General features: G+C 36.2%; 1 protein-coding gene across 4 annotated transcripts in view; it reads left to right on the top strand.

Annotated features, from left to right (window-relative positions):
• CNTN6 (contactin 6) overlaps positions 1-26,890 on the top strand; it is a gene marked incomplete at both ends in the record, with an annotated part of 231,904 nt that overhangs the window by 155,459 nt on the left and 49,555 nt on the right. For 2 of the 4 annotated variants that reach the window (XM_082664010.1, XM_082664011.1), the window contains 4 exons: positions 3,549-3,728; positions 6,717-6,853; positions 8,376-8,505; positions 10,429-10,579. In XM_082664010.1, the coding sequence (XP_082520136.1) occupies positions 3,549-3,728; positions 6,717-6,853; positions 8,376-8,505; positions 10,429-10,579 (598 nt within the window). Of the gene's footprint in view, positions 1-3,543; positions 3,729-6,716; positions 6,854-8,375; positions 8,506-10,428; positions 10,580-26,890 lie in introns of all 4 variants that reach the window. The other 2 variants (XM_082664009.1, XM_082664012.1) reach the window with 2 other exon arrangements.

The following is a 26,890-nucleotide window of genomic DNA, read 5'->3' on the forward strand; positions in this document are numbered from 1 at the left end:
TTTTCTAAGGAAAATCAAAATGCACACACAAAAACCAACACATGTCCACTGCAGACTGAGAATACAGAGGTCTAATTCTTATACCTTTCTTCAAAATTGAAAGTTACGTTAGAAGCCAGTTCACTGAATTTTATAAGCTTCTCAATAGTTGAGTGGTTTATGAGAGAAGATATATCACTCCAAACATAATTGAGGTAAGAAAAACAATATCTAGAGGATGTTCTTTAAGTGAGAAACTTATGTCTCACTTCAGCCTCATGTCTCTTTCACATTTCTTGCCTTCTAGTGTAATTTTGACCCTATAGAGCATTGTTCTGAAAATATAAACCACACTCATGGTTTTTCACAAGGATTCTACTGCTCAGTTTTTGGTCTTATAGGCCATTAATGTTCACTTCCACAGAATATCATTTTTATGTGTCTAGTGGCTGTATAGAAGTACCATATTGAGAAGTACTTACAGTTGGTATTATAATCAAAGTGGAACATGATTAGAGCATATTGGGGGTTCTAATAAACTGGTTTTCCAAGAAGTAGATCTTGAAAGGATATTTTTTTTAAAGTGACTTTTTAGAAGAGTTTTTATGAAGAACGCATCAGGGAATGGACAAGCCCACTTGGGAAAAAAGAATAGCCAGGCAGAGTATAATATCATGCAAAGTTCCACAGAAGATATATTTGCCTCAGGCTTGTACAGGGGTTCTAGAAAGAGTGCAGGTCACACCTAGAGGTATTCCACCATCAGGGGCAGGGGAGCTGGAGTATTTACGCCTCATTTAGTCAGTTATTGGTTGAGAGTTGCCCCAGGGAGTATGTAAATTCCTAACTGTTTTCAGCTCTTTTTTTGTGAAGGAAAAGTTAGCTACAGCAGCTTAAGGGTAGTTGACAGCAAAATGATGCATGTACTAACTGTTGAGTGTGAAAGCACATCAGGATTTGGGGTGCTAAGGGATAAGAAAGAAAACGGGTGAAGCACTGACATTATCTGCTGCACTACTTCTGTTGGAAAGGTATGTCTATATAGGATACATCATTTTATCCTTCAAGGGAAAAATGCTTGTCCAGAGACTCCAGTGTCCTCACTGAGTTCTTTTGGAGGGAAAGGTCAGAATAATTGGGATTGGTGGGACTTGTTCTTTTTACCCCCACTTAATTGGGCCACTTAAGATGGTGATTCACTTTTACAAAACCACAAAAATTGAAAGTTATCAGAGGATGATTTTACAGTAGCTGTGATGTCTGTTTTGTCTTGTAAACACATAGATTCTGAGACAAAGAAACCTGGAAATAAATCCCAGCTGTGCCACTTTCACTTATAGAAAGAGAAAATGAAATTATATTTACACATTATACACATAGTGCTTGGCACACAGTCTGTGGTTAATAAACCGTAGCTCTTCATTGTGATATTATTATAGTTATTATTATTAAATGTCAAACCATTAAATTTCTGGTTCAGAGATTTAGATATTTAGTTAGGTTAAAAATGGACTTCTGTCTTCATAGTTAAAATAAAGAACAATGATATAACAATGGGAAAATAGTCTTTACTGAATTTTTTTTTTGTCTGAATGTTTTAGGTTAAAATGTTTTTTAGTTGAATATTTTGCATGTATTTGTCATAAACCTCAGAGATACACTATCATAAAAAGACAACAAAGGATCATGAATTCAGATAAATATCAGAGCCTCTATTTATAATATTTTTCTCTTTGTAAATTAATTTTCTTAGAATTTTTCTATTACACGGGTAATACATGCTCATTGTAGGAAAATAATGGAAAAATTGAGATACGCCGAAAAAAGGAGAATAAAAGGCATTCATATTCTCACCACCTATAGCTACTAACTTTTCATGTTCACGTACACGTTACATGTATTTTTAAAAATTGGATAATACTGCCCCAGACTTGGTGAAGCTCTTTCTCTGTGAGTAAACTTTCTTCTAGAACTTTATTTTTATTCTTAGTTTGGTATTTCACAAAATGAATGAATAAGAAAACCAGTTATCTGGGTTAATTGTTGGCAAGAATATGCCATTTTACTAAAATATCAACCTAAAGTTGTGGCAAGTGGCAAAGCTTTTTAAAAGGACAAAAACAAAACTTATCATAATACATAATGATGTTGTGTTTAACAAAATTCAAGTTGTATCTGTCACTATATGCTAATTCTGAGAAAAACAGATGAATCAAACATTGATTGGGGAGTATGTTTCCTGTGAAATATGTGCGAGCACATGTATGACTTTCTGCATGATGTATATCTTTGATTTGCACAGCAGGATCATCATTGTTTGCAATAAAAAATTCCTGAGCCTTCATCAGTTTCCCTGCTTTAATTGAAGTCTCTACTCAGTCATCACCCCAATTTTCTGCAGTTGTTACTGCTCAGACTCAGTAGATCTTCATTTGTCAACCACTTTGTATGTGACTGAATGGTTCGCCTACACCAGTTTCATGGACTTGAAAAAAATTCTGCATCGTCTACAAAGTTTTCTAATTTGGCTTTGCAAAATGATTTACTATTATTATTATTTTATTTGAAATACGTTTAGAACAGAAATATTTAAAGCACCTGAAAATCCATAAGGGAATGAAGAATTACTTGAAAGTAAGAAAGGAAAGATGATAGTATGAATAGATTGGGGATTGATTTTACAAATGATTGGTTTAGGGAAGATTTTCTGGTTATAACTTTATAAGCTACATTTCTTTATATTCTATCTGTACAAGTGAGGCCTTCCTCACCATGGTATTTTTGCTGTTTTAAAAGATAATCGTATTAGACTAAACGTATTAGATTTAAGACCTTAAGCTAAATTCCTATAAATACAGGAATTCTTTACAAATTCTTTCTGAAAAGAGACAGAGTACAATGTACAGTTATCTTTTATGTCATTTTAAGTTTGAGTGTAAATAAGTACATTCTTTTGAGGATCATAGATTCTGTGCTCCCAATTCATCTGGGTCTGTTATATAATACTGATCCCCTTTGATAATTTAGCTCACCCATCACATATGTCTTTAGTTACATATTAGTACCAATTTAGCTATAGAGGAATCTGTATTTTTGTCTTAGAATCTGTAAATAGAGAAAGCTTGCCTCCTCTTAAAAGTCACATCCTCACAAAGAATTTCCTGACCACCGTATTTAAAGTGATATAATCTTGCTATTATCTCTGCACCTTATTTCCTTTGTTTCAGTTATTGCAATTTACAAATATATTTGTTTTTCATAATTTGTTTATTGCCTGTTTCCCCACTAGTCTGTGAGCAACATGAGGGCAGAAAACATGTTTAGTTCAGTCATCAGTTTATTCCCTGATCCTAGTACTGTGACTTGCACATGACAGGCTCTTAATAAAGTGTTATAAATCGCTGGATGAGTGAATGGCAAATGACTGCATGATGTGAAAACTAGTCACAATATAATATATTGATTTATTTTTTTCCTTGAGAGTTATCCTTAAGGAATTCTTATTTTATCCTGCTGTCATAAAGACTGAACCATCTTCTATTCTAATGAGGTATAACTGTTTAGTCCAGTCCCTGATATTAGTTGGAGGAGGTTGGATGGAAGCCCGTTGCCTGGGAAAGTCAAGTACAGCAAATCCCAAGCTATCCTTGAAATCCCAAACTTTCAACAGGAAGATGAAGGCGTCTATGAGTGCATTGCAAGTAACCTTCGAGGAAGAAATCTTGCAAAAGGTCAACTCATTTTCTATGGTGAGCTAATGAATTTCAAAAAGTATATGAAATAATTGGTCATATCCTTCATAGTAAATAGTGAAGGTCTTTAGCATGTTGTGGAAAAGTGTCATAGGAGAAATAGAGAAGACACATTTCCAGGAAAGGATACTTATTAATACAATGATTAGCAGATGGGAATGACCATTTTTAAAATATGGCTTTAATTTCAGCATAGTATGCTAATAAATAATAGCATGCTATTGTTTATTATAATTGCCTTGGAAATATCAGCAATGTTATGTAAAAGCCATAGACGTTTATAACACAAAGTAGAATGGAATTTAATATATTTCCCTTAAAACATTCAGCAACAGCCTATGAAAACCTTAATTATAATCCCAAGTAGAACTTAACAAAAGAAGGAGAAAATGACAGGAGAAACATAATACTTAATGGTAGTTTTCAGTATTTGTTTATATTTCCAATAATTGTCTACTTATATGTAGGTAATAGAAAAAAAACCTCATTACTTCATTAAAAAATATATTTGCCTCAATTATCAGAATCTCTCATGGACTTAAGAGAGATGGTGAAAGCATATATTTTCTGAAAGTTGCCTTTATGTCTTCTTTCATCCAGGCCAAAATACACACTTGCATGAAATTCACTTTTTCTTTTTTTGATGTGAAAAAAACATAAAATATACCTCATAATTATCAAAATGTTTGTTGCTTTTAAAATATTACTAACTTCTTCGCTAAATTTAATACATCTGTACTAGGGGACTTTTAAAAACTGTATTTATACATGGCCAAAAGTCATTTTCTATGTGACATGTTTCTATGTGACACATTTATAATCAATAATAAAGTAATCAGAGGAAAAATATCCATCTATATTGTGTCCTTATAGCCTCCAAAATAAGTTCATAAAATATTTTCATTATAAAAAACGGAACACATTTAGAGGAGTTAAGTGAGTTACATAACCATTGATGGGGGAAAAAATAAATCTAAAACCCAAGCCCATAGACTTGAAATCCTAAGCTTTTTTTTTTAATGTAGTTCCTACTTAGTTGAAGATTTAAAACTTTGTTCTTCAGAATCCTAACCAACCAAAGAATGTACACATTAAATAAATAAATATGGTTTAAAGTTACAGTTATTGCACTAAGCAACAAACCATATATATCTCAAACTCCTGTAAGCTATGTGGATTTTATATGACCATGCATTTCTTCTTCCAGGTCAAACATATATTAGGGCAATTTCTGAACAATTACCTACAAATTATACATTTTAAAAATAATAAATAGAAACATGAATCAATTTCACCCATACACTCAGTTCTTCTAAGGGTTGCCTTCATTTATCCCTCAAGGTTGTGAAAAACATGTTCTGTAACTGGAAGTTGCCCTGATTTCCACAGGAGGTAATCTAGGCTTACTTTTCACCACAGTGGGACATCATGATTTCTTCCTCTCCTCCCTGAAGGATGTTCTATCTTTGTGGAAGCGGAAGTTACAGTGGAAACACCCTGAAAGTCAGATATACTCGTGCATCATTTCAAAGACTCTCAGTTCCACTTTCTCCAACTACTGCTGCAGTGACCAGCTCAGCACCGTGGTTTGCAGGTGTAGCCTGACAGAGTCTTACCGCAGGTGCCACAGAAGGCCATCTTGTTCCCTGCTCCAGTTTTCTTTGGCCCCTTCAAGAACCTACTCAGCACTTAAGCACACACAACCTGGATGTCCTAATAGTTAACACCTGCACTGCCCTTGAATAACTGTGAAAAAGAGCCAATGAATAAATGCTTCCTCCTCCTTTCCTGGGTATGCAGTTATAGACATTCCTTATACATTCACAGAGGATGGAGTAACAATCGTCCCTGCTGGTGGTCAACTCAATAACCCATCCTTGCATTAACTCTTTCCTTCCCTGTTGACTCTTCCTTTTCCTGACACCTTACCCTTGGCCAGCACTCCCAAATAAACAAACTGAACACAAGCCCTTGACTTTGGCTCTGCTCTCAGAGTAAAAAGATAGGTTTCTCTTTTCTAACTATGTCTTCTTGAGCAGGTTACCTAACACCCATACAACAAAATCCTCTATAAAAGTTTGGAGGAAGAATTGAGTACAACACATGTAAAACACCTAGCTGGTAACAGATTGAGATTCCAAAGGAAGGCTCCTCCACTCCAACATATCTAGAATAGATCTAAACAAAGGAGAGGGATTAAACTGCAAATCCAGAAATTTTCCTATCATCATTATAGAAGAAATATTAATTTTCAAGCATTTAACTTATACACCCCTGTTTCCATGAATGTTAGAAAGGATAATACTACCTTACACTTAAATAACATTTCAACATCAATTATACCAGTTGCTTTTTGCTTCAGAACTATGTAGATTAGTTCTCAGATTAGAAAATAAGGTTTGGAAAATTCATGCCTAGGATCAAAGTTAGATGCTTAACCTATATACAACTCCAAAAGTTCTCATTCCCTGTCAAGAATTTTATGTAGGGAAAAAAAAACTGGATTATAACCGTACTAAAATGTGATGAGGCTGATATTTGATTTACACTTCAAACTACTGAATTGTAATTATATTGGGTATAGATACAATTATTTTACTTAGCTTAATCCAAATGTAATCAATGGCCTTTTGCCCACAGAGGGTTCAGATTTGATATACATTTTCTAACTTGACCTATATACTAATAGTTAACATAGAATTATTCTCTAGCCTTGTTCCCACAACTCTCAAGTTGTTATACAGGTGCAGCAAAATGACAAAAGGCAAACATCAATCTTATGCAAAACGTCCACTGATATTTACAACAGGGTTTCTCTTATCCCACTTTGGGGGTCCTGCATTTCTCTTCCCTCAAATCATGTGTGTACAGTACTACCAGACCCAGTTAGCCTTGTCCTTCTGATTTCTACAGTCCTTGGAATGTAAAATAATGTCTTGGATAACTGACTTGCTAAATAGCTGCTGTTGTTTCTTTTCGAAACAGCCCCTCCAGAATGGGAACAAAAAATCCAAAATACATACCTGTCCATCTATGACAGCTTGTTTTGGGAATGCAAAGCTAGTGGAAAGCCAAACCCTTGGTACACGTGGTTAAAGAATGGTGAACGCCTCAATCCAGAGGTAAGCAACTGTGCTGATATTAAACATTCACCTACTCTGCTAGGGAAATTTTGTTACTAACAGAAACTATGTTTCTGGAATGTTTAGTAGGTGCCAGGAAATACAGTATAATCTTTATATACCCTAATTTATTTAATCCTTAAATTTATTTAATCCTCACATAGCTATTAATATTATCATCATTTTTCAAATGAGAAAACTAAGGGTAGAGAACACAACTTATACAAGGTCGCACATTACTCAGTGATGGATCCGTATTCAGATGATATCATCATCCTCATCCTCATCATCCTCATCATCCTCATCATCATCATCATCAACAACATCCACTGAACTCTCATATGAGCCAGGCCCTGTGTTAAATATTTTCCATGCATTATATTATTGTATCCTCATGACAATTTTATGAGAGAGATATGATTATTATTTCTATAAATGAAAAAAAATTGGTGTCAGAGGGCTTAAGTCCATTTGTCCAAGGTCACACCGCAGGTAGTAAATGTTAGAATTAGTATTCTAAGCATAATCTGATTCCAGAACCCAAGCTCTTAATCATTACCCAGTATATCTTGGTTTTATGAAAGCTAATGGCCGTCTCTAAACTTAGGGAAGTGAGAACTGAGGCAGTTATCCACAATTTTCAATCTAAAGCACACCTTATCCTACAATATACAGAAAATGAGACAAGGTTATTTTTCCCATCAAATTATCCAAATAATTGTGTTAATTCCCCACTCTACTTTGCACTTATAGGCACAGTTAGAGATAAAAGGAACATCTGTTGTTTAGAATCTGAATGGAACACTGTTCTTTGTTTCGGCTTTACTGAAATTTAATTCCTGAATCCCTATTGCATGTAACATTCCCAGTTTCCTCCAGCCTACTTTTGTTATCTTTAGAGGATGGTAATAGGTACCCTGAAATATTTAAAGTTATATTTGCACTATTAAACTATTTCATTCTATACACTCAAAATTATATTTCTATACTCCAAATGGGACTGTGTAACAGATTTTGGCTATTTAAACATACTTTACAGTCAACTGCAGAAAAGAAGAATTTACTCCTTCAATTTATGTACTGAATTAGAAAATTATCAAGTCATCATATTTTAAGTCTTTTTGAGACATTATGATGGAAATCCAAGGAAATTTGCTAATCACTCTATCCATGTCTAACATTATTGTCAAACCATGTTTTCTGGAAAACTGGAATGGTAGAGTATTCCATATTATTTTATATACCGTATAACAAAAAGGTAACATACCTTCTCTATGCAAAGAATGCCAATATTCAAAGAAATAAGGTAACATAAAATATACTAACCACTAAAATTATACTAAGAATACTTCCATTTTCTTAAACTCCAGAAAGCTTCTCAGGACCTTGAAGTATACTAACCTCATTTTCATAAGCAACAGTTCTCATACACCAAAGTATCATAGCTCATAGATATGCATAAATGATAAGAGAATACCTACGTTAACACACTAGCATCTTTATGTGACTTTTCTTTTATTAGGAAAGAATTCAAATAGAAAATGGGACACTTATCATAACTATGCTGAATGTGTCAGATTCTGGTATCTACCAATGTGCTGCAGAAAACAAATATCAGATAATTTATGCAAATGCAGAATTGAGAGTATTAGGTAAGTCATTCATTTATAGCCAAAAAATTCAAACTGACATTTTAGCAAGCTATGATTATATGTAATATGAATCCAATTTTTCTGTAAATTAGAAATTGCTTTTCCTTGAAATAATGAAAAATGTCTAAATTAGCTTCTAAAAAAATGTGAAGTGAGAATTATTATTCTGCTAGGGCAACATATTAGGGCTTGGAGGAGCCCACTACTGGGTTCATCCAAACCAGAAGTGGGCTCCTCCAAAGCTGATCCCAGCATGAGGTTTTGAATACAACCCCAAAAGCATCTATTAGGAATGTTTCCAGCTGCAAATAAGAAAATAAGAAATGGAAACCTCAATTTATAGAGACTTAAACAACAATTTATTTTATCTCAGTAATAACTTCAGGAGTGGTAGCTGAGCAATGGCACTGTGACTTGATGACGTTATTCTTTAAACTCTTTCCTCATGCTTGTAGCCTCCTGGTTCCAGGATGACTGCTGTAGCTACAGAAATCAAGCCCACACTCAAAGCAGAAGAAGACAGAGTGGACAGTCCTTTTCATTAGTAAAGCAAAGATTTCTCAGCCCTTACAGCAGACTCCTTTTATGTCATTAGCTAGAACCCTGTCATGTGACCACTGAGACCTCAAGAGAAGCTGGGAAAATAAGCCTTTATAGTGGAAAATGTTGAGATAGAAATGGTTTGCAGATGATATTCTGGGACAGTCAACCAGTGGTGTCTGTCAGGATAAATGACTCATTGATATCGTTCATCCTAAGGCTTTCTTAGTGGTATAAAGACAGGAGATGAAAGAGAGGAGGAATTAAGCAAAAAGTTTCAGGAGCATATGGGTGATGGACATTGATTCATTTGTTTATTCATTCAGTCAGCATTTATTGAATATTTGTTGTGTACTAAGCACCTAAAACATAATTATCAAAATTAAAGTGATCTTTACCTTCATAGAACCTGTAGTTTCACAGAGAAAAAAAGGCTAAATTTTAAAATATCATGATTATTACAGTGAAGAATTGAATAGGTGTTATTAGTTGAACATAACCTAAATTGAGAACATTCTCTTTAAGCTGAGATCAGAAGAAAAAGCATGCACAAGTCAGTGGAAGGACAGAGAAGCCATACTCAAAACGCCCAGAAGCAAGAGAACATGGCATATCTGAAAGAACTTCAGTTCACGTAGACTTTAGGCTAAGAATGGGGATTGGACACATAGGTTCCCACAAGAATGGAGCTGGGAAGACTTGGATGCACCCAGACAGTCTAATTATTTATCACCCTCATGAACTGGTATTTGTTGAAACTGACAAAGATTAGTTTTTGTTTTTTTTTTAAGTTTCTACTCAGCCTGCCTGCTTCAACAGAAGGCAGACTATTTATTTCCATTTTTCTAGTTAAAGGCATGCCTGAAGAAATCTAAAATAATGATGATGTACTTCTGATTTACTTCAAAGGTATTTCATTGTCATATATGTATATTCACATTTAGGATTATTATCTTGGCTAGAACAGATTTAGTAATTTCCCTAATCAGGGTTAAAATTCCATCTTCTGTTCTTATGGAACCGTCTTCACCCTCTTCATTATAAATATTATTAAGAATGTGACTTTTTGTAACTTGCTTCCTCCCTCACTCAAGCTTGCTTTTGTTATCACAATGACCAGCACCAAAACAAAAATAAATTACATTTACTGAACCCATACTTTGTTCCAGGCACTATTTATCCTTCTTTATTGAATATTATCTCATTCAAGACCTAGACTAACTTTCTGAGGTAATATCTACTGTCATCTTCATTTTACAAATGGAAACTGACTCCAAAATGCCAAATCCATAACTAGCCCAAAAAAACCTTGAGCAAAGTAGCTTGAAAAAAGTTTTGTTTATAGATATTAGTAATTTAACAATTTTGTAATTTTGTTTTTAGCCTCAGCTCCTGATTTCTCCAAAAATCCCATTAAAAAAAATTCAGTTGTTCAAGTTGGTGGGGATATTGTGATCGAATGCAAACCGAATGCTTTCCCTAGGGCCGCCATCTCCTGGAAAAGAGGAATGGAGATCCTGAGACAAAGCAAAAGGTAAACAAATCTCTTTTGTTTTAATATTTTAAATATTCTGTAATATAATATCTTCCAGATTTTTAGGGTTTACTAGATCTTCCAAAATTCCCTCCCGTATTACTCTCTCCCAACTTACAACTACATATGCGGAGATACTAAACATTTTCACATGATCGTAAAGACAAAAGGATCTTTCAAGGCTACGAGCTGTTTGTATAATATGACTGCAATATTTTCAGTGCATGCACTTGTAACAGATATATTTTAAAAAATCCTTTAACACCTTTTTCTATATTCAGTTTGAAGGCTTTTTCCTGACCCAGCCTGCTAAGAAATCATTGAGAAGAGCATTATACAAAGGAGGCACTCATACTCACACACCTGGCATTGCGGTTTTTAACTAGTCACACAGGTGTTCACCCCAGGACAAAATGAATTCACCACATGAAAAAAATGTAGAGAGGTTCCTGTAGAGAAAGAAGAGAGGTCTCCTTCTACTATGGATGTGGTTGAGAAATCCCTGATTGGCACTGGCATGTTTTCTGGGAGAGTTTTGACAGCCCCAAAACAGGTGTTTTTCTCTACTCATAATACATTTCAGTCCATTGTGCTGTAGAAGGTCTTGTATACCCAGAGTTGACTTGACTACAGTTGTAGCTCCAATTTAATGACCCATGTGTGTTTCTATGTGATCAAATACACAATGGGCTACTACTATGAATTAGCTGTTGTGCTGAAGATATGAAAATGGTTCAATGGGCACTTCTTCAGCATCATACGTGTCACAAACTCATATACATACCAGACAGGTAACATAAATAATGAAACAGGCCAAGTGAAAGAAAAGACAACTATAGTGTGATGTAAAAATGGCTATCTGTCAATCTTGGAAGACTGTGAAGGACTGGAGAGCGAGTTCTACACCTAAAAGAGGCAGTCATAAACTCCGAATTCAGTCAAACGTTGTTTTATGGGAAGAACCTCTAACATTTCAGGAAAAGCTAGAAATCTCATTTTTGGCACTGAAAATTCTGAGCCAGAAAAAATGTCCATAGGCGGGTTGCAGGGACACCATTTTGTCATTTCTGATCTCAGATTGCATTTGTGGTCAGGAAGAGAGAAAAGGAAGTTAAAACAAGCAAATAAACAGTGTTAATTGTGTAGAGTGTTCTCACCGTTATATCTGCTGCCTTGCAGACTCTCTCCTGACATGGCGAGATATATAAGAGAAAGCCCCTTCAAAGGCACTCTTTCTTTTCTTACTGTTTTCTGTCTCCAGGGGCCTCTACAGCCCCGGACTGAAGCTTTTCCCAGGAGAGGGATTCTATCAAATGTATCCTTGTACGTCCTGTGCCTTGGCACAGAACCCAAACTCAATAAATGTCTGCAGAATGAATGAACATGTCCAAAAGGATGAATATGTAAGGCATTACCAGCTTTAGAGAAAGACTATTCTGGGAGGAAATGCCTCAAGACATAAGAACAGATAATTCAAAACTAAGGTGAAAAGAAAGGTGAAAGGAAAACTGGTGCCCTGCCCCAGCTGGGCTCCTTCCTCAGGTAGACTACCTGGGAAACTGCTGCAAGCACTCCCAACAGATCTGGATGTGGATCTTCTTTAAATGTTTTCTCTTTCATTCCTAAATCCTAATCAAGGTTTAAATATACTGCTGTAGAACAGGAAAACTCCAGAGATCCCATAGGCTCAAACACAGGCTCTGTACTGAGGGTTCGGAAAGATCGATTAGCTCTGCTTCATTTACTAAAGTGACTGTAAGTTTTCACCTAAAGAGCCAGAATGACTACTGTTTACCTTCTATAACCTTTAAAGACCCAAATGCAAGGCATGTTGGGAAGAGAAAGAAAAGGAAAAAGATTTAGATGGAGGTAAGAAAATGAGAGAGAGAGAGAGAGAGAGAGAAGAAAAGCTTTGTAGGGTACAAGGGAAACTGTTTTTTAAAACAGCTTTTCAGATTTTTGTTTTATTTGTTTTGCTCCATATAGGATGAATTTGGGATCTTTTTAGCCTCCAAACAGTCACTAATAGTTATATCAGATTCAGCATCGTCTCACTGGGGTTAAAGGAATGGCCCACATGATTTTTATTTACAGATTCTTCTTTCATAATTCCATTCACTCATTGCTTTAGAATTCCATTACAGGTTTCAGCAAAAGAAAACAAATAAAATTATCTCCTGAATATGCATCCTAAAAAGTTGGGAAAAAAAGTCGAGCCCCAGCAGAGTATAGTAATTACAGATGTATATCTCTGCCAGGTATAGCTGACCTTAAGCAGTAATTTGCAAAGGTCACACACAGCCAGCTCTGTGACTTTGTGTTTCTGCATGTTTCCTATCCTGCCCCCTCTTCTATTGTTTTCTGAGATGACTGGTTTCATTAAGAGTTGACTCCATGCAGCTTATTGGGAAATGCAGCACCCATGCTTCTATTTGTGTTGACTTGATGGCTTTTTTGTAGTCTTATCATGGTGATTTCCAAACAGGCTGAAGGTAAAAATTAGAGCAGTGATTAAAAAAAAAAGGAAAGAAGGAAGGAAGGAAAGAAGAAAGGAAGGAAGGAATGGAGGAAGGGAGGAAGGGAAGGAGGAGGGAAGGAGGGAAAGGGCATAACGGTTTACTGTGGAGGTTGTATGTACAATGAAGACATAGCCCAGCCTCTATTCTATCCTAATTACACCATAACTTAGAGTAAGTCCCATGTCTTTGATAGGCTTCTATATCAAAGATGGATTAGAAGCATTTCATCTTCCTAAAAGAGAACATAGAGCCAAGTAGTCTCTCCAAGCCCATTCAAGCCTAAGGTTGATTATTTCTTCTATAGCTTTGATATGAGCCATTAGAAGGGAACTGACTCTTTTCTCCATGATCTTTTCTCCTTCTCAAGTCAGTGTTGCCAGGACAGATCCCAAATTCTAGCAAAGTAACTGCATTCAGCTTGCAAATAGCTACCACACTGGAAGAACACTTTGGGGAGGAGATTATTAAGAGTACGTAATGCCACAAAATAGTTCTTCTAACATTTGCAATATATGAATAGAAGTTATTTGACTTAGAGTTTGTGTATACATTTTTACACTGTATGTGCACACACACACGTGTGTGTGTGTGTGTGTGTGTGTGTGTGTGTGTGTGTACCATAGGGGAAGCCATAATTTCCGAAACTAATTAAATTAATTACCCTAGGAGACAGAGACCTAGTCCATTGTCCAAATTTTATAGAGCCAGATCCTAACCTCAAACACAGAACACTGAGTCTTAGTACACAGATTTTAATGCCACATCAGCCTGAATATTTTATCTAAATAGCAAAATAAATGTAATTCCTATCCTTTCATACTCTGTTAAACCACGATACAACTGTATACACAGGAAGATTAAAAGAATCAGGTACAGAAAACAGTTTAAATGATTCCAAGTAGGAACAGTTTTTAGTTCTTGACCTTGGAAATATCTACATGGGGAAATGTACGTTTTTAGTCTGTTATAAAACTTCTATACCATCCTGTCTACTTTGAAATTTCATTGTTGCTACACTTGCTTTCAACAAAGTGTAACTATCTAGAGATGGTTGAAAGGACTCTAACGAAGCCTATTCAAAGTAATATTACTGTATGCCCTACTTATAAAAATGGTGGCAATATATATTTTTTGACAATTTCTTCCAGTCTTACAAGAATCAGACAGTGTATATCACATAGCTAATGCAAAGCTTAGAACTGATGCCAAATCTGCCATCTCTGTTTCCAGATCTTTTACTCTCTGCAAAAAATGGAGAACATACTCAAACTCTTTATTTTCTGAAAGCTATTGTCACGTGATTTTACCAAATTTCATGTGTTGATAATTCAGATCAAGCAACATTTCTGAATATGGTGTTTCTTATTGGCCTGTGTGTCACAAAGTTTTGACTATTTTAAGAGTTCCATCTTTACAAGTGTCTATATTTGTGGCTGGCTGTCAGAAGAGAAAAGTTTTACTCCAACTAAAAATAGGCAGATGGCATTACAGAGCCCTAAGGCTGCCTGGTTTCCTGCCAGGAATCTATAGTCATACTCCATCTACCTCTTTCTTTTTGGAGCTACCAGTCATTTAGAAACAGCACCTAAACTGAAGAGAAGCAATGGTATGTTCCTGTGGAAGAAACTGGGATGTATTATAAAGAGTCCCTTGCTGGGAATCAGAAAACCAGGATTCTAGTCTCAGTTCTGTCATTGACGAGTGGCCTGAGTTTGGGTAAAATCACTAGCCTACTGTTTTTTTCATTGAGGTCACTGTTTCCTGGACTTATTTAAGATGAAATAATATGAAAACAACTTTCAGAAATACTAAGCATGCTACCCATGCAATGACTGCCAGAACAGAGATTATATGTTAGAAATCAATGCAAAACGTTAGCCTGGCAGGTTGAAATTGCAGATTCTATCATACTCATACTCATAGTTTTATACATGTTTTAGCGATTTGCTCAGGTGACCAAGTGATTGAGCCAAACATGGTGATTGCTGTGAATTGTCAAAACAGCTAAACTGATCTGTTTACATGGATTCAGAGGTTACAGGGGGCCCTGGCATCTAGATTTAAGCATCCCGAGAGTACTAGGCACCACTCATTAACTCACCATTATGGGCCCAGCACCCAGAACAAACCTGGAACATAACAGATGTCCAATGAATATTTTCTACTTTGCTAAATCAATGAAAGTTGAAATTTACTTTGTTTTGTGTCTACCTGAATTAAGAGATTTTGCAGTTAAACCAAAAACATATTTAATAATTAACAGACCAATGATGTGTTCATTCATTCATTCTGTAAAGATCTGATGAGCAAAAATTATACCCCAAATACTATACTAGGTTCTGTAGGTAATTTTTAAGTAGCCAACTACATGATACATAATATGCCTTCATAAGAAAGTGTTTTGTTTTTAAGTTATTTGGAGTCAAAGATCTGAGTTCTGGTATGAACTCTACTTCTCACCAAGTTGATAACTTCTGGCAAGTCCTTTAACTTCAATGGTTCTCAGTTGATTTGTTTGAAAAATAGAGAAAATAATACTTGTCTCACCCTTGGAGTTGTATGAGACTCAAATGACATAGCATGTGTGAAAAGGATGGGTGATCTGTATACACTCTGTTACCACTGGGTGCATTTACTGCTGTTATCCTAACCTTTATGCAAAATCCAAGTTACACATTCTTACCTCCACCAGCCAAGGGAAAAACCACAGACTTCACCACAGGAAGTCAAGATGAATACAGATTAAGCTTATCTGTGCAAGGCATTCTGAGGCAAGTGAAGGAATCAATTCCACATCTGCTAAATTTGATTAATCGTTTCTTTTTTGCCTTGTGGATCCACTTAGCAAGTGAACTGACAGAAATCAAAGGCCTAGATTTATCTCCTTATACCCAGTGACTGCTGGCTACCTGTTCAGGGGTCACCTCATGAATTTAATGGAAAACGCAGGAAATGTGAACCTGCTGGGAAGACAGCTCAAAACGTCCTCTGAAGGGCAGCATTCAGTAAGACGCCTAAATCACCTGAGATCCTGTCCGAGTGGGAACACAAGCTCTGAACAACAAAAACAAAGAGATGGACAGCCTTTTTTTCCTATTATTGAAAGAATAATAATTGAATTAATAGGTAACCCATCACATTGCTTCTTCACTTTCCTAAAAAAATCCACCACATTTCTCCGTCATTTCATAAAATGAAGTAAAATAAAATCCAGCTATATGTTAGACTAATTGTCATTAATAATTAAAATAACCATTTTAAGCACCTCCATATGACAGGCAGTATACCAGGCTTTTCATATATCTCAAAAAACTAAAGCACACTTTTTTCATATTCAGATACATTTCTGAAGGACATAGTTGCCACAGAGCATACGGTTATGTTTGTACCACTTTTACCCTGGTAATCTCAAAGAGCTGAATACAAACGACACTTTGAAATTCACAGAGAATCGAACTCATTCAGTCATAGAGATTCTACCCCTACCTCTGAGCAGTTGGTTTCAGGATGTGATCATATTCCACAGACTTGAAATAAGAGGACTGTTGGATTTTTTGGAACCAATTTCATTACCTCTTTCCACCCAGATACATACATACATACATATATATATATATATATATATATATACTTCTAAACAGATCTTATCAAATCCTGGATTTTGTGCCTTATCCTACAATAATGACACCATTAAAACCTGCGTGGCCCTGGGCACTTCATAAAATGGTGTACCCTGTGGGAACATAATGAACCCATTAGGTGGCATGGAATCTAGTAGTGATGCTTATTCAATAGTTTTGCCTTCAATCCCCCAATTTAGTGGGCCCACTCCATTTCCATCTGCATGGCACTTCAACTTCCAAGACCTCCCTCTTAGACACAATAGTACCTTGTCGGAAAGGGCCAGGGGAAGAAGAGTAGAGACAGGAAGCAGAAATGAGAGAGAAGGAGATGAGGAGAAACAAGGATGAGATGTCATTCTCTGTGCCAAGAGATAATTGATCGTTATTGAGCAAGTCACTTGATCTTTCTTTTCTTCATGGGTAAAAAACACTTGGGAGAACCTATTTGAAAGCCCTTAGCACAGTGACACAGAAAAGGAACAGAATAAAAAAAAAAAAGAGTCTGTCTTCATTCTTCTCCTTGCTAAGCTACCTGGACAAAGTAGTTCCTTTAGTTACAGAGCCTGTTGCCCAACACATAGCTATCATTCCACTTTCTCCTTGGAGCCTTTTCACAGCCATCTTACCCTGTGGGGCATCAGCTAATGGGAGTCTGGCTGCCTGGTTGTAAGGAAGCTGATTATATGATGCTCCCTCCCTATTTGACACTTCTCTATGCATTTTTCAATAACTGCTTTCTAAATCACCACTATTCCTTCTTTTTTTAAACCTTTACCCCCAAGCGCTCAATCTTAATAAAATATCCCCTCCACACGTTTTTTTTTAATGCAACTTTAGCCAGAATGTAGCAATTGGTAAGCAGGATTTCCTAGCCCTTCCTCCTTGCAGAGCTTCCTAATGGAACAAGCAAATAAACCTAATTTTATTTTGTATCACCAACTACTTAATATAATAGTGCTTAGTACATTAGGTGGCATGAGTATCAAATAGGCAAATGAACCATATGTTCCCATGTTTAAGGAAGAATGACAGTCTGCATAATGCCAGGCTTATTACAATCTCCCTTCTGTGCTGCTTCTTTGTAATAAAATTTTAAATCGTTCATACTCAACTCCTGAAAGCCTTGTTAAGGTGAGCCTTTCCAAGGGAACACATGCTGAAGATGTCAAGAGCCATCTGATAACTCTTGCCTGTGTCAAGCAAAGACGTAACAAGCTAAAATCCTAAGTGTGCCCCTGTCAGTCTTGCCCTATTTTTTTCCTCTTGCCATCCAATCTTCCTTTCTTTATCCCCATTGGCCTCCACTGGCCTGAAGCACTGACCCTTTAGCACATGCCTGCAGAGCCACCTACCTGACATGGTCTGAAAAAGCTCCAGTTCATTAAAGATGTAAAGCCTGTCTTTAAACCCAGCCTGCCCAGCTGGGTGTGTGCTGTTTTACACTGCTGCCTTAGTTAGACTATCACTGCTTTAGTTCTCTATTTAAAATGTTTTAATGATGGGTAATATAACATCCTGTGGTTTTAAGCCAAGGGCAAATACGGCAAAGCAAAGAAGTTCCACAAATAAATAGCATCTTATAAATTCTTGTACTATAAGCTATCACTGAAAATGCATAAGCTTCATCATAGAGTTGCTATGAATTCACTGGCTACATTGGTAGATTTCATTATCATGCATAAGATTTTCGTGCATAAGATTTCAAGATCATGCATGATTATGCATAAGAACCTTGTGAAAAATGCAGATCCCAGAGCTGCATTCAAGATTTTGAGTTAGTGGGTAAGAAGGGCTGAGAAATCTGCACTTTTACAAATTCACTCTCTCTGCTCCCAAGTAAAGCTGAGACTGTTCAATACCACCTAGAGTAACACTGATTTGGTGCAAATGTATCATTTTAAAAATAGAAACTTTGCTTCATCCTCTTTCCCCTAAGAACTCTGCTTCCTGTACTAACATGCTCAGCTCCTCATCTTATCTCATTGCTGAGGAGATGTAAGTCCACAGTTCAGTTACTTTTTGAAAGTATGAATATAATTTGCCTTCGAATGGTGTCAACTTACTTAAGTGCTTGTTTCTAATTTCTGAGTGACATTTATATCTTCCAAAGTTTACGTAAGTATTCAACAGCAATAATTTTATAGACAGAAAAGGTCAGTTATCAGTGCAATTTATACAAATGACCTTTCATTCTTGGTTTGACTTTGGCAGAAAAAAGTGATCACTTGATATGCTTAAAGTATAATGTTCCTCATTTGGAAAGAAAATGGTTGCTTGACAAGTGTTTGTTACGCCCACCTTTTTTTAGAGATACTGGTGGGCATACAGAAAGTAAATAAATAGAAATAGATAGAAATAGAATTTTTGTCTTGGTAGAAATTATGATCCAGCTGAAGAAATAAAAGCCAGACCAATTATGTGACAGTGAGTCTTGTTAACATTTTCAAAATGAAGAGTGAGACTGTCAGAGCATTTTTTTAAGTCACTGGCTATTATTTCCCTATATCTTTTTTTTTTCTTTTTTTCAACAGTAGAATTAAAAAGCATTTCCAAATGAAATTTATGCAAGAGCTCATTTCATAAAACAAGTAAAACTGAACTAATCTGGCTAATGTCCTGGAGGGAGAATCAGAGCCCCTCTCTAAACCCTCATCACTTTTCAGCCACAAGCAGCCCATGGAGTGCCCTAAGAATCCCCTGGATCTCCTGAGAGCATAGCTGGAGAATTACTGAGTTAGAGTGACAAATCTGATACTCAAGTGTAACTTGTCAAACCATTCACTTATTTATAAGCACAACTGCAAACCAATTGACAGTCCGTGTAGAAGATTCTAGGTTTATAAATTTGAATGAGCCCAGAATCTTGCGGGGGAAGCAGGCAGGTCAACAGCTCCACAGCAGTGGGGCATGTGTCACCACAGACAGAAGATGGTGTAGAGACTCACGAAGACAGCTTACAGGAGAAGAGAAAGGCCTCAGCAGGTTGGAGGTAACTGACCTGGTGCTTGAAGGGTAGGTAGGAAAATTTCCTACATGAGGAATGTAGGAGGAGCAGGTTTACTGTGTGGCAGCTTTAACCCATAGTTAGCTTCATACTTGATGCCACTTCGAAGATTTAGATTTAGACTTCCCTTCCTCAGTACAGGATATATTTCATCCATGATTTCTCTAAGTAGAGAATCAAATTATTTTATGAGCAATCCAAAAGTTGACTCCTTGAGTACTCAAGGGATGCTTAGATATACTTAATTACATACAGTTTTCATTCTATCTCAGATCAAATTAACCACTATAGCCAGAAATCTACCCTTCTCATAGTTGACCCTGACCCTCATCATATATAATAACAATAATAATATCCACTAATATCCTACCTACAATGGGCAGTATATTAAAATGTTAGATACAACAATTCACTTAATTTTTACAAGATACCTATGGAGGTTATCATTTATTTATACTTTTTAGATGGGTTAAAACTAAGGCTTAGAGAAGTCAGGCATCATGTCCACAGTCACACAGATAGTAAATGATAGAAAAGCATTCAATTCCAGGAAGCTCTGATTTCAAAGCCATGTGTAATATTAAACACTACACTGTAGGTTTTTAATTAGCTTTTGAAGTAGTATAGTGTCCATCTGTGGATCTAAATGCAGACTGTCATACTGTACACATTATTTTTCCTCATTTTTTCCAGTTAGACAAAAATTCTTCTGAAAACTGTGATATATACACTCAAATTCTATTTTTATATTAATAAAAGGTACAGGATAAGTCCGCAAGTTGTCAGTGTACTGAAAGATGGAGTCAATTCACATCAATAAAATAAAATAATTCAGTCCTCTTAGTGGCTTAGCATCCTGCATCTACAACATTCAAATGACTGGATTTTCAATGTAACATACAATATAATTTTTGGTGACATATAAGACACAGATATGCAAATTCAACAAACAGGGATAAACTCCCTAAGCTCCATGAAGGACTTGATCTGATATGAAATTATGTGTTATAATTAAGAAGAAAGAATTAGCAGACTAGGAGGCACATCCAAGTTGACCTCCCATTCTCAGCCAGTTTGTTAGTTTTGTGAAGATTCTGAGGAGTACAATAATTCAGTAGCCAAAGGGGATCTAGAATTGGAAATCCCACTAGCATCCATCACTTTCAAAACTACCCACGTTCAAGATAGCAAGGGGAGGCATTTCTGAGATACGCATATTCTGAAATCACTGAATTACAAAGCTGGAGTGAAAGGAGTAATAATCATGAATGTTCCAGCCCAATTCCCTCACTTTTTATATGTGAGGGAAAACAAAGACCTCGGGGATAAAGTTACTAGTTTAAGTTCACCTGGCTGTGTTTGAATCTCATTCACCTATCTCAAAGTAAGCTGCAGATACAGCTTTACATCTGCAAAATTTCAAAGCCTTGAGGAAAATCACACAATAGGCTCATCATCATAAACATAATGAAAGTGTAGCCAAAATGTCCTTGCAATGTTCAAACTTCTCCATTCTGTTTTGCACAACTCTTTCCCCCATTGTGTTTTCAATCGGTTTGCCTCCAGTTATTTTGGGAGCATACTTTTCAAGATATTTCTTTTAAGTCCTATTTTCACATCTTTTTTGTCATTTGCTAACTTTATAATTTCCTATCTTTTCTTTTGATTTGCTTGGGCTGTAAGGCATGTTAGCATATGAATCTGTTTTAATTCCCTTTTGTGTTTTCTCAGGCATCCTAAAATACTGCAGCAAATGCAGACACTTTTCTTTATCTTTCCCTTCTTCTACTGAACAGCTAAATATTCCTCTTAGGGCTCTTTCACTGGATTAATTTAGCTAAGCTCTCCATCTGATGCAGTTTTGTTAATGTTAAATGACACTTCCTTCACATTTTATGGGAATCAGCCTAGCAGCACACTCTTTGGCATGCCATCGAAATAAAGATACATCATGACACCAAATAATTATGTTATTTAGCAAAGATTCTTATCTGGCATCTCCTAATTTATGTCACAATTCAGTTGCCCTGAAACTGTTTTTGCATTGTATGTCAGCCACTACAAAGCCGTTGCTTAAATTATTTGTGTATATTAAAGAAGGAGTCACATTTTGATGAATTCTAAGGTCTGAATAACTGATGCTTGATTTCTGCTTTGGAGTTTAGAACAGTTGAACCAAAGGCTTAACTCTGAAACATTTGGCTGTTCACACCAGTAATTATGCATTAGGCATAAAATGCAACCATAGAAACCAGGAATTTTTTAAAAATTAGACACTGGCAGCAGTGATGTTTTTATTTCTATGCAAATTAAAATGTGTTTGAGTCCATTTTTAATCTCCAGGTAATACTTCTAAACAATCCTTTGCTAGTTAAACCCTCTCACTTAACTGTATAATGACCCTCAAATCATTTTTGATTAATCAGTTCATGACAAACATATCTTTAGCTATTTAATCTGATTAATATTCCTTTAGTCCATTACAAGTAGTAAGAAAAAAGGGCATGCAGCCATGCATGCTGTGTTTTTCCCCTAGGCACCTGAGAAAAACGTATTTTCTGACAAAACATAGCAAAATTGAATTTATTTGTGCTACCGATTGGTGATGCCACACCATGTAGGTTTTTAGTTTGTTTCCTTTTCCTACTCCATTCACATCCCATTATACATATAAATTTAAACACACTGTGCCTGATGTTACTCAATACAAGAGACCAAAGGAACACTGTTACTTCTTTGGAGCTAGGGAAGAGGCTAAGAAAATACAAAGGATTTAATAACTGTATTTTCTGTAAATTAACTAAATAATCAGGAACCCCCCAACAGGGTCCATATTACCATAATAATTAAAAAAAATTATTAAGTACTTTATTAAAACTTTAGTTTCATGATTGGAACTATATAAAAGAATGATTAAAATCTGCTCTATATCCTTTTAGCAAGGATAAGCAAGCCTTGTCCTTGCTAAGACTGATTTGAATGTATTTCTTTACCTCAATTCTTGTCCTACTTTATATGGCATCAGCAAACGAACTGAAAGTCACTTAGCTAAATAAGCATCATGTTTATATTTTTAACTAGCTTTTACTTTTTTAAAAAATAAATTTATTTATTTTATTTTTGGCTGCATTGGGTCTTCCTTGCTGTGCACGGGGTTTCTCTAGTTGCGGCGAGCAGGGGCTACTCTGCGGTGCACGGGCTTCTCATGGCGGTGGCTTTTCTTGTTGCAGAGCATGGGCTCTAGGCACACGGGCTTCAGTAGGTGTGGCACACAGGCTCAGTAGTTGTACCTCATGGGCTCTAGAGCGCAGGCTCAGTAGTTGTGGCACATGGGCTTAGCTGCTCTGTGGCATGTGGGATCTTCCCGGACCAGGGGTACAACCCGTTTCCCCTGCACTGGCAGGAGGATTCTTAACCACTGCACCACCAGGGAAGCCCTAGCTTTTACTTTTAAACAAAGAAATTATTTGCCTGAGTGATTTTCGGTAAGTTTACTGAATTTATTGGTAATGGTAATAAATATACATCTGCACCTAGAAAGAGAAGACTAAAGGTTTTGTGGCATATACAAACAGAAAACACGTATTTATTTAGTACCTATGAATTATAGGTATTGGTGAAAAATACAAAACACATAAAGAAGAACAGCTACCATTTGGGATTACTCATTATCCTCTAGGCTTATCTCAGCATTTTTAATACATTTAAAAAATTTGATTCTCAAAACAAACTGATGTTATTACTATTGTTATTCCCATTTACATGGAAATTTTTATAGAAAGCAAGCAAGTGCTTCCAAAGGAACAGAGCCAACAAGAGAGAGCCAGAACACAAAGCAAAAGCAAGCTGACTTCAGAGTTCATGGTCTTAAAACCCCTATATCACTTGACACCTATATCACTTAAGCAAAAAAACCTTAGCTTTTACAGTCTATTTAGAGAGTGAAAACTTGTCTAAAAAGAAAATTATGACAAAGGAGCAAAGGCAATACAACGAAGCAAAGACAGTCTTTTCAACAAATGGTGCTGAAGCAACTGGACAGCCACATGCAAAAAAAAAGAAAAAAAAGAATTTAGACACAGACCTTACACCCTTCACCAAAACAAAACAAAACAAAACAAAACTCAGAATGGATCACAGACCTAAATGTAGAACAAAAAACTGTAAAACTCCTAGAAGATAACATAAGATAACTCCTAGATGACCTTGGGTAAGGCCATGACTTTATAGATACAATATCAAAGTCCAATCCATGAAGGAAAGACATAATAACCTGGACTTCCTTAAAATAAAAAAAAACAAAAAACTTCTGCTCTGTGAAAGACAATGTCAACAGAACGAGAAGTCAAGCCACAGACTGGGAAAGAATATGTGGAAAATACACATCTGATAAAAGATTGTTATCTAAAATATGCCAAGAACTCTTTAAACTCAAGAATAAGAAAACCAACAACTCCATTAAAAAATGGGCAAAAGACCTTAACATACACCTCACCAAGTAAGATATACAGATGGCAAATACACATTTGAAAAGATGTTCCACAGCATATGTCATCAGGAAAATGTAAATTAGAACGAGATACCACTACACACCTATTAGAATGGCCAAAATCTGAAAGACTAACACCAAATGCTGGCAAGGATATGGAGCAACGAGAACTCTCATTCATTGCTGATGGGAATGCAAAATGGTACAGCCACTTTGGAAGACAGTTTGGCAGTTTCTTACAAAACTAAATATATGGGCTTCCCTGGTGGCGCAGTGGTTGACAGTCCGCCTGCCCATGCAGGGGACATGGGTTCATGCCCCGGTCTGGGAAGATCCCACATGCTGCGGAGCGGCTGGGCCTGTGAGCCATGGCCGCTGAGCCTGCGCATCCGGAGCCTGTGCTCCACAATGGGAGAGGCCACAACAGTGAGAGGCCCACGTACCGAAAAAAAAAAAAAAAACTAAACATACTCTTATCATACAATACAGATATTGTACTCTTTAATGTTCACCCAAAGGACTTGAAAACTTATGTCCACACAAAAACCTGCACACTATATAGTTTATAGCATCTTTATTCATAATTGCCCCAAATTGGAAGCAACCAAGAGATTCCTCAGTAGGCAAATGGATAAACTGGTATATCCAGGCAATGGAATATTATTCGGTGCTAAAAAGAAATGAGCTAACAGGCCATGAAAAGACATGGAAGAATCTTAAATACATATTACTAACTAAAAGAAGCCAATCTGAAAGGTGATTGCAACTATATGACATTCTGGAAAAGGCGAAACTTTGGAGACAGTAAAAAGATCAGTAGTTGCCAAGGGCTGGAGGAGATAAGAATAAACAGGTGGAACACAGAGAATTTCTAGTTCAGTGGAAATATTTTGTATGATATTATAATAATAGATACATGTTATTATATATGTTCCCAAACCCAAAGAATGCACAACACCAAGGGTGAACTGTAAGGTAAACTATGGTCTTTGACTATGACTCGTCAGTGTATGTTCATCAGTTGTAACAAATATACCATTCAGGTGGGGAATGTTGGCAACAAGGGAGGCTATGCATATGTGCGGGTACATAGGAAATCTACCTTTCTCTCAATTTTTCTGTGAACCTAAAACTGCTGTAAAAAAAAAGTCTTAAAGGAAAGTTCAAACTACAAGGCAACATAATGATTCAGATAATGATTCAGTAGAAATCAGGATCAGAAGACCTGCATCCTTGCTGTAGCTAAGTAAGTTATTAAACCTCCCTGCATATGAGTTTATTTATTTTTTTAAAATAAAATATCTTAGTTCCCTGACCAGGGATCGAACCTATGGACCCCTTCAGTGGAAGTGTGGAATCCTAACCACTGGATCACCAAGGAATCCCCATATACGTTTACTGATGTGGGACAAAACTGTTAATTTTTAATATTTGGGGAGACAGAGGGAGCACTGTGAACTGCAGTGTTTGAGAGGACGGGTGTGATAGAGAAAGCTACATATCTTACTCCAGTTTCCCTAGGACACAAAACTAAGAGTGAAGCAGGTTAATACAGGCAGCAATGCAGGACCATATCTTATTACACTAGCCACTGACTCACTTTAAGCCAAGGGACACACAACAGGTAGGCTGGCATCAGTTAGTCATATAGACTGTCTCCAGACAGAAACTACTTGGGAATAAAAAGACTTTGGAAGGAAAGAAAATGAGATTTATCTGCTGGCTGCTCCTTTGCCAGCAGGTTGTATTATCTGGAACTTTGGCAGCCAATGGAACAAAGAGAAGCTGAGGAGACACATAAGGTGTGTCTGAAACGGTGAAAATCAAAGTAGGCTTGGGAGGATGGATGGAATTCAGACAAGTGGATTGGAGTGCAAATCTTCTGCTAGATACTTGGGGAAGAGACTCTAGGCTTTCATCTGGCAAGTCTCTGAAGAATGTGCTCTAACAAATATTTGCAAATTATGAACATTTGTTTTCTCTTTGGGAGTTACACAACTCTTTACTGAAAAGAATATTTGTGCTCTTTCCTAACAGGCAGACAAAATAAAAGATAACATATTTAAGAATTCCTTCCAAAAATTTTGTTGAATTTTCTGGTATGTGTTTCCCCTTGTTTAGAACTGATTAAAGATAAAAAGTGTATTGTTCTTTGCAGAAGATGATCTACACCATTTAGTAGAGAGACTAGATTTTATTTTCTGTGCCCATTCAGTCATCTCTGTCTTGAGATAGCACTTCATTTTTATTGTCTCTATGTTTTTATCTTTTTTGTTATCTCTTTTTTTGGGTTATCTGTTGAGTTTTTTACTACTCTGATGATTTTATAAGGAATAATAAAATACATTTTAATAATCCAGTGATTAAACCTTTAAATGTTCCCTGTACAGAGGTGTGAGATATTTTCTGTATATAACTGCCATAGAGCTGTTTACAATTATTGATATAAAAAGATAGAAAAAGAACCTTTACTTTGATTTAAATGAGGAAGCTTACGTATTTACTTGTTTGTAGATCACTTTTTGTAGCTTGTTAAAATAAGGAATTTTTAAAAGATAGCTTATTAAATTACAGTGAGATAAGCATAGATATTATACCTTAACTATGCCAATCAGGTGCTAAAATTATTAAAATGTAATGTCAATATTTGATCTAAAATGGATTCCAGGAAGGTAA

The sequence above is a fragment of the Grampus griseus genome (assembly GCF_964374135.1).
Source record: "Grampus griseus genome assembly, chromosome: 10".
NCBI classification, from domain to species: domain Eukaryota; kingdom Metazoa; phylum Chordata; class Mammalia; order Artiodactyla; family Delphinidae; genus Grampus; species Grampus griseus.